General features: G+C 50.6%; 1 protein-coding gene and 1 pseudogene across 2 annotated transcripts; one reads left to right on the plus strand and one right to left on the minus strand.

The window, feature by feature from the left end:
- The first annotated feature begins 691 nt into the window (after positions 1 to 691).
- Positions 692 to 2,106, plus strand: LOC136525599 (E3 ubiquitin-protein ligase RSL1-like; annotated as a pseudogene).
- A 3,473-nt stretch (positions 2,107 to 5,579) lies between these two features.
- LOC136529937 (uncharacterized) lies at positions 5,580 to 7,561 on the minus strand. Of its 2 annotated transcripts, none has more exons than XM_066522987.1 (3): positions 7,017 to 7,561; positions 6,268 to 6,514; positions 5,580 to 5,897 (listed from the first exon to the last, which is right to left on the minus strand). In XM_066522987.1, exons 1-3 carry the CDS (start codon positions 7,551 to 7,553, stop codon positions 5,785 to 5,787), a joined length of 897 nt encoding a protein of 298 aa, XP_066379084.1. In that variant the 5' UTR covers positions 7,554 to 7,561; the 3' UTR covers positions 5,580 to 5,784. The 2 variants fall into 2 exon arrangements, with proteins under 2 accessions (XP_066379084.1, XP_066379083.1); XM_066522986.1 differs by having other exon boundaries at positions 6,268 to 6,538.
- Between the last annotated feature and the right edge of the window lie 696 nt (positions 7,562 to 8,257).

Genomic DNA, 8,257 nt, shown 5'->3' on the forward strand with positions numbered 1-8,257 from the left:
TGTCGTGGTTGGGCAGCCACAGCAGCGCCGCTGCTGTCGCTCATCTCCAAACCGTCTGTCGTCGCCAGCGGTTAGTCCGTCGACGGCGCTTGTACGGCTCTGATACCACTTGTTATCCCCTCTGGATCTCCGGCACAGGGGAGCCGACCATTCACCAGCGTTGCCGAGCACGCACTATCGTTGCCGAGCACACACTATGGATAGAGGTAGAAGAAGGGAGGGAGAACAGAGCACACACATAGCACAAGCACCCGCGTTGGCCGGAGCTCTACAGAGGTGATGGCAAAACTGAACTCGCTGTCTTTACTGAGTTACAGTGGCAAACTATATATACAACTCTACCCATATAATCCTAGTACACAGACATGTTAGGCCATCATGCTGCTATAGTAACTAGATGTGATAGCAGGGCTAACTTTGACGCTTGCCCCCACTATGGCTACAGTACGGCAGGTGAGCTGTTCGTCGCCTGCCCCTGCTGTGGCTACAGTACAACAGCAGAGAGCCTTTTCGACGTCGCCTTTCCCTGCCGTGCTTTCACACTAGGGAGCAGCAGATTACTTACACCATTCTTACTTCCATCACAAATACCTGGTGTATGGTTTGTATGTCTTAAGGCTTGTCTTTGTCAAAATATATTCCCGTATGTGCTCGTTGCAAATAGGTACTTAACCTTTTTTTTTTTAACGCTATGAGGTTGCAGGTGCTTGGAATTTGGTATGTAAAACAGAAGAAGGTTGCAGATATATATGGTCGATCAGGTTGTCTCAATTCTGGTGGAGTTCGAGCAGTGTGAAATATCACTGGTTCGACGAAGTGAAGTTGGCTATGTGTTAAAACTAGCAAGAGATTCCATAGTTGCTCAGATCGCTAAAGCTCTTGCCATCGATACTAGCAAGGGTAAAAGAGAGACCTGCACCATTTGCTTGGAAGACACTGATGTCTCTAAAATCCACACGGTTGAAGGTTGTGCGCATCGCTTTTGCTTCTCCTGCATGAAGGAGCATGTGAGTCAAGCTTCTCCATGGGACGCTCCCAGCCTGTCCACAGGATGGTTGCACTACCAAGCTAAGTGTTGAAGGTTCAAAGATATTCCTATCATCGCAACTGTTACAGATCATGGTGGAAGTGGAACGGATCAGGGAAGGGCAGATCCCTCCAACTGAAAAGATTTATTGCCCTTATCCCAAGTGTTCAGCCTTAATGTCCTTGAGTGAGCTGATACATCCAGCGCAACAATCCTGCTCAAAGTACACAGTTGCTGATGCAGTCACATTGAGGAGGTGTGTGAAATGCAGAGGCTTCTTTTGCGTCAGATGAAAGGTACCATGGCATAGCGCTTGTCTGCTCCCTCTGCCTTCTACTCTCTTCTCTGTTCTCTTATATTTTGTTTTGGTGGTTTTGTTTATTATATTTCAGTAGGGATCAGCCTCTGATCCCTACTGTTTCCTCAAAAAAAGGTACCATGGCATGATAGGATGAGTTGCTACAGCTATAAGAGGAGGTACCCTGGTCGTCCAGAAGATGTGAAGTTGCAGAATCTAGCTCAGCAGAAGCTGTGGCGCCAATGTGTGAAATGCAAGCACATGATCGAAATCGAACTTGCAGAGGCTTGCTATCACATGACCTGCGTGTAAGGCCCATTCTCTTCAATCTTTGCATATTGTCGTAATTTTTTCTTTTTTGAGGAAAACAGGAGAGGCAAGCCTCTATTGAGGCATATTGTCATAATTGTTGTAAAAGAAAAGAAAAATCTTTACTGATATGTGTTGTGAAGTTCCCTACCGACCCACACATTATGTCAGAAATACTCAAAAGCTGGTAACGTTAAAGCCTTGGCTGTATCTCTGATTCTCTGTTATTGCTTGTTACAGGTGCGGCTATGAGTTCTGCTACACATGTGGGAAAGAATGGAAGGAGAAGAAAGCAACCTGCTCCTGCCCACTGTGGGAAGAGCGCAATATAATTGATGATGACAGTGAGGATGACTACTACGGTGCAGAGGACGATGGCTACTACGATGAGGACTACAATGACTACTACGGTGAAGACTACGATGACTACTATGGTGAAGACGTCGATGACGATGGTAGGCATTTGGTATAATTGGGTTTACTGGCATTACGAAAATGGAGGGCCCGGTCGACCGCAGCAACTACTGAGGTCAACTTCCAGAAATTTCACCCGATTGTTTTTGTAATTGCAGCCTAGTCCAGTAGACAGTAGGGTTTCTAAACTCAATATTTGCTTTTAGAGTAAATTACACGGCCGGTCCTTAAAGTATTCGGCGGTTCTCATTTGGGTCCTCAAACTATGAAATCGCACGTTTGGCTACCTAATGTATTTAAGTGATCTCATCCAGGTCCAAAATAGACGCGAGGAGGATTAGAAGCTGACGTGGTCATCCACGTGGACATGATTTGAACAGAAAACACCTGAGACATGCAACGTCCCCATCGGGGTCCCTGGCAGTGCTCGTCGGGCGAGCACGCGATCACGTTCACCGCGAGGGTGACGAGCATGTGCTCCTAGACGTGGCGAGGCACGTTCACCGGGTGCTCCTCGCTGGCGAGCGACCGTAGGCACGACGTGTACGCGTCCGCCACCGCGCTGTCGTTGATGGCCGGCAGGACGGGGAACTCCGGGTCCGGTGCCGCCCCACCGGAGGATGCCGCTGCGTCGTCGGCGTACTCCAGCACGGCAGTGCCGGTGCTGTTGTTGAAGATGACGAACGGGTTGTTCGGCAACAGCGGCCGCGCGGCCATGTAGTACCGGGCATTCAGCAGCCCACGCGAGGCGCGGTCGGCCGTGAGCAGAGCGGTCACCGTCTGCCCCGGCGCGATGAAGATGTAGTCAGCGGCAATCTTCTTTGCACGCTCACGCCTACACGGGGGCAAATCTGCCCTGGGCCCACAGATCTGAGGAAGGAGCAGAGGGAAGCTCTCCCATGTGCCGCAAGCTTTTTCACTTTTTGCTTCTTGACGAAGACCAATGGTGGCGGCTTGCTGTGTTGAAGCAGGGTGGTTTGTGCGCATCTTCCTTGTACGCCTCACGCATGGCAGGCGGCGACGTGTGCAGGATGGTCGGCGGTGGCCAGCTATGCCGGAGCAGCGGCTAGTGCGCGGCGGCATGCAGTGGTGCGGCTTATGCAGGACGGCCGGTGGCAACTCGCGCGTGGAGGCCAACTATGCTGGAGCAGGGCGTCTGAGCATAGGCTTGCAGGGCGGCCGGTGGCGACTCGAGAGCGGCGGTCAGCTAGTCGGAGCAAGGCGTCCCAGCAGCGTTTTGCGCGCGGCGTCCCAACGGTGGCTCAAGCTTGGTTTTTCAAGCACGCCGCACCAGATCTGTGTTTCGGTGGTCGCCGTCGTTCGCTCGTGCACGTAGCACTCCTTGATTTATGTCTCGGTATGTTCTATTCGACTCGGTCTATATGTCCACGATGGTTTTGATTTGGTGGGATGTTTTTTTTCCTTTGGTTTGATTTGGACTTGGATTAGATTGGCGGGGTCGGATTTGAACGGTTGTAGGAGTCCGATTTGGAAGAGGAGTTTTTTCTTCCCGTTTGTGTTGCGTCCGAAGCCATTTTTTACCCGATCATCATCCTTATAAATAGCCGGACCAAAAAAATCCAGACAAAAAAATCAGCGGAAATTTTGCCTCTTTATTAATAGGTATAGATTACACATTTCTAACATGCCCTTAGATATTTTAGCTGGACCACTTAACCTAGGGACAAAATGATCCAACTCAAGATCTATCCATCCGATGGCTATGGGCTCTTCACGACTTTGCTTCACCTCGATGCAAGCTTCGCGATGACGTCACGTGCCCCTACTGTTCCCACCGGGACTCCAACCGGGTTTTGAAGTCAAAACCCTAGAAATCGACCTGCTGGTTTTGAGACCCAAACCACCAAACCCCCTTGAGAAGCGTATCCGCTACGCCTCCTCCATAATTTTGACAAGTGTCACCGTCGTCCTCGATTGCCCGATCACCAAGTCTTCCAGCGTCTCCGCTTCACTTGGTCAACCGCCATCTTAACTTGGTCAACGTGGTCTACTCCTCCGCATATACTCTTGCTTGTTGATGTCCCTAAGTATCAGACACTCGTAGTCAGTCTTTTGGCTATCTTAGTCCCTCGGTCTAAGCCTCATGTCCGTCCTTTACCGCTTCTGGTCTATCGGCATTACACGTCTCTACTTGGCTTTCTCTATGTCCGTCGACCATCTCTGTACTCCACACCTATACACTAACACAGCTAAGAGACATGTTGCACACACTCACGCACCAAACGGCAGAGTTGTTGTTCATCATCGAGAGGGAGGGTTCAAGAATTCACGCCGTGAGAACAAAACATTAGATAAGAGCTAAACAAAAGCTGACGAATTGCCTCTCCACAACTTGCTACGGAAGATCGCATCCTTGTGCCTTCCGTCAGCAGTTTTCAGCGGAGCGTATGAGCCGAACATTCTGACCCAGCACAACGCCTCGGAGACCTTGCCCTTGGGCCTTGGGGTCGACCCGGCACTCCACGCCGTCGGTGTGCTTGCAGATCGGGCAGCGAACACGGTGCCCAGTTTCTTCTGCCCCCTTCACCTTGGGGCTCGGGCGCCGTCGCACTCGTCGCCCAGACGGATTCCGGGTTCGCGTCGTGAAGGCCTGAGGATCTGAGCTTGCAAGCAGGAGGTGAGATGTGTTGCCGGACAGGAGAAAGCAATGACCTGAACTGCACTGTTAGCCATCTTTCTTCCGAACAGAATGTGCAGAGCTTGTGGTTATATGATCGCTTCGTGTTCGTGCACTGCACCATGCATGCCGCCACTGCCACATGTCACCGGAAAGCGAACAATCAACTGTCCAGTATGGAAAGCTACCTAGCCACGCAAAGGCTTGGGAAGGCCTCACAACTCAACTAATGACTGAACCAGGTAAAAAGAAGAGAATGTAAACGGCAGTACAGCGTGCAAACTCCTTTTTCGGGTGAGAAAAAACAACATGCAAAACCGGTCGAACTTGTACTTGATGGAAGCAGCAGATAATCAAGAAAATAATGCATGTAACCATATATTCGGGAACATTTCACAGTTCAACAGTAGACATAATATAAGTTCAGTAAAATGGTGCTCAGTTTTCATGTTTGGCTGAACAGTAAGTTCAGTAGATTGGGAGCATCCCAACAGTTCAACACCTAAGAAAGCAGCTGTTGACAACTGGGTTGCCCAACATTAACTGTCAACTTCTTCATCTCAAAAGAATAAGTAAAATGTAACAGGAAATGCACTGCCCACATGACCTTTCTGAACATAATGTTCCATCAATTTGATGAAAAAGTATCAGGGAGCTTCAGCAAACAAATGATACAGCCATGATTTTTATTCAGGTCATGACTGAAAGCTAGGATCAGAAAAGACACTGAAAAATCAGGTGTGTCAGGATTCATGAGGAAATATAGAGTAAACCACCAGCATGTGTTCCTGTTATCACACAATATGGTATCTACAACCAATGCCACTGCACAAAATCATTCAAGCACCAACTCCATCAAAACAATACCAGAGATGAAGATGGTAACTAGATCAGTTCCTGAGTATTGCAACTGAACTGAAAGGTCAAAATAAACTGCTTCCTGTCAGGACAATGCCTCCAATTAAACTACCAGAAACCAGAAGAATTGCTGAGTTCTCTGAAACTATATGAACCAAGAAACTACGGCCTATTCTCAAGTAGTTGTATCCGAGAGACCAATCCCGAAGTTGCTGTCAGCAGTCCTGCTCTCATATGCCTCTAGGGTGCGGGTGGGGGTGCGGAAGTGGAAGCAGAAGCGGGTGGGGCTTCAGGTGCGGATGCGGGTTCAGGTTCAGGTGCATCCACGTTTGGGTGTCGCAACCTCATAGCAGCTGAATTTGCAACCGGCAAGTGAAAACAATGTGTCAGTTGAAAGCATGTAATGGTTGATCCAACTATTGCAGCAGTTCAATAATCTAAAACAGTTCTGGGAATAACGAAAAAGGACAATCAGTAGAAAGGTCAACTCTTGGCTGACTACTGAAAACAACTGAATATTTTAAACTGATTGTTGCTTATCTACAACAAGTTTCAGGGTTTTGCTAACTGAACAAAGCTGCCATTTCATCAAGCACAAGATGGTAAGTAAGTTCCCAAGAAGAGTACTGAATATATGTGCATATGAACTACCATCATCAATATGATAATATGATCTATAAACATTGGACATACAGACCACCGAGGGAACTGAAGAGTTTTCACCTGGTGAACTGATGGGGAGGACGATGATGTTCAAAGGCTCTTGGCTGCGAGGCAGGTCGACGACCAGAGGGGTCAGCCTCCCAAAGACGCTGGCGTACACACACAGCATGATTGCGGACATGTCCTCGTCCACTTTGATCGCCATCTGGTTCGTCAGGTTTAACACGGACCGCCCTAGGAACCTGAATGCCCCCATGCGGAGGAATTTCCCATCATTGCCCGCCAGAAAGTACCGGATCTGCCGCTCCTGACCAGTGCGGCCTCCCAGGTCCTATGGCAACAGAAGACACAAGTATCTGAATACACATCGTGACGAGAACAAAATGTTTAGACCTTGACTGATAACTCAAATCATTCAAGTATACAAGAACGCAAGAGTTTATTTAATACTCAGTAACTAGGAACCCATGGTCTCTACACAACTTGATCCTTTGCAGATTGACGAATGACAGACAGAATTTTATAAATCTCGGCTAAATTGGCTGATCCCTAAAGCGAACCGAATGCAGTGGAGCAAGAATTCAATAACAAATGCAGGATTCGGCCAGGCTAAATGTAGTAAGGATTGCACCATGCAGTAGCCAAGATTCAGCAGTTTTTAGATAGAATTTACGAAAAGAAAAACAAGAAGAAACAACCAGGATCGTTACTCCAAGTAAGCCGTTGATAGAATCGACAGGTTCCAAGAATCGTGTTCCGTCCAAATCAACGAACGAGAGGAGTGCAAGGAGAAGGGACAATGGACTCACCGTAGTCGGAGCAGGAAGGGTAGGCGGCGCAGGCCTCGGGGGGATGTGCTCGACCGTCCAATGCATCATCGTGCTCTCGTTGCCGTCGTTGCCATCGACGGGGGCGACGGTGACGCCGGTGTTCCAGCGGCGGTACCTGCCGTTGGCGCGGAGGTAGAGCTCTGCGTCCCGCCAGTGGTACAGGAGGACGTAGTCGCCGCCGCCATCCCCCGCCGTGACGGCCTGGGCCCTCCACCTTATGTTGACCTGCATCGGCTCGCTGTAGTCGCGCTGGACGGCGCTCACGGCGGCGCGGCCGCGGTGGCCGTCCGGCTGCGCCACGGGCGGCGAGGGCCCGAGGTAGCGGCCGTAGGCGGCGGAGCGGAGGAGGACGAAGGCGATGCCGTGGCGCACGATCAGGTGCACCTGCCACGCCGCGTTCACCGTCGCGCGGCGCGCGCTCAGGGAGACGCCGGACCCGTCCTCGTCGGCGTAGAGGTACGTGCGCCGCACGCGGTTCCGCAGCCACACGTGCGTCCCGTCGGGGAAGCGGTCCATCGCGGCCGCGGGTGGTGGTGTCTTGGTGGTGCGGCGGCGGTGGGCGAGTGGGAGAGCCGGAGAGGGAACAGCAGTGGAGCAGGTGATTTTTTTGGTTTTCGCAACGGTTAGCCTGGGCGCCGAGCCGCCGAGGTTTTGAAGGCAAGCGCAGGTCGGTTGCGGCTTCGCCTGCCAACTGGCAGGTGGGCCCTAGCGGGCCCAGATACGAGGCGGGCCGCGGGCCGGCCAGAACTCCAGAGGATGGCAAGTGGGGACATCTATGGTGGACACCGAGGCAAACACGCTGGTGTGCACGACTTGGCGAGTGTTCGGGGTCGGAAGGTAGGGGCATTCAGTCGAACAGGTGATGTTCACAGGAGCTGCACCGTGAAGAATCAAAGGGGCCATCGTTAAATCCTCTTTGTGCATTTCGTGTCAAGATCACTACTACTTTGGTTCAGAAGTCCAAGTTCTGTTGGCCGGAGTGGCTTTTGTCGAGTTCTTGCTCCTCTTCATTTGGTTCGCTTTAGGCTGCGTTCCGTTGTTACGGAACGATGACGGGAACGATTCCACCAGGAATACTAAGCTAATTTTATATAGACTTTGATGAGGTGGAATGAATCGTGGGCAGGAATGAGGCTAAACGAACGAGCCCTCAGGGAGTAGTTCTTGACTAGGTTCCCATTTTGTAGCTAACATCCAAAACTTGCAATCCATCTTGAGAA

The sequence above is a fragment of the Miscanthus floridulus genome, chromosome 19, assembly GCF_019320115.1.
Source record: "Miscanthus floridulus cultivar M001 chromosome 19, ASM1932011v1, whole genome shotgun sequence".
In the NCBI taxonomy this organism is placed as follows: domain Eukaryota; kingdom Viridiplantae; phylum Streptophyta; class Magnoliopsida; order Poales; family Poaceae; genus Miscanthus; species Miscanthus floridulus.

Bases quoted from the DNA above. Each gene is read 5' to 3' on its own strand.
- LOC136529937 (XM_066522986.1), bottom strand. From the start codon at position 7,553: ATGGACCGCTTCCCCGACGGGACGCACGTGTGGCTGCGGAACCGCGTG. The intron at 6,539-7,016 runs GTGAGTCCATTG...CTGTTGCCATAG, and splicing joins CCCTTCCTGCTCCGACTACG to GACCTGGGAGGCCGCACTGG. The intron at 5,898-6,267 runs GTGAAAACTCTT...TTGCAAATTCAG, and splicing joins CCTCCCCATCAGTTCACCAG to CTGCTATGAGGTTGCGACAC.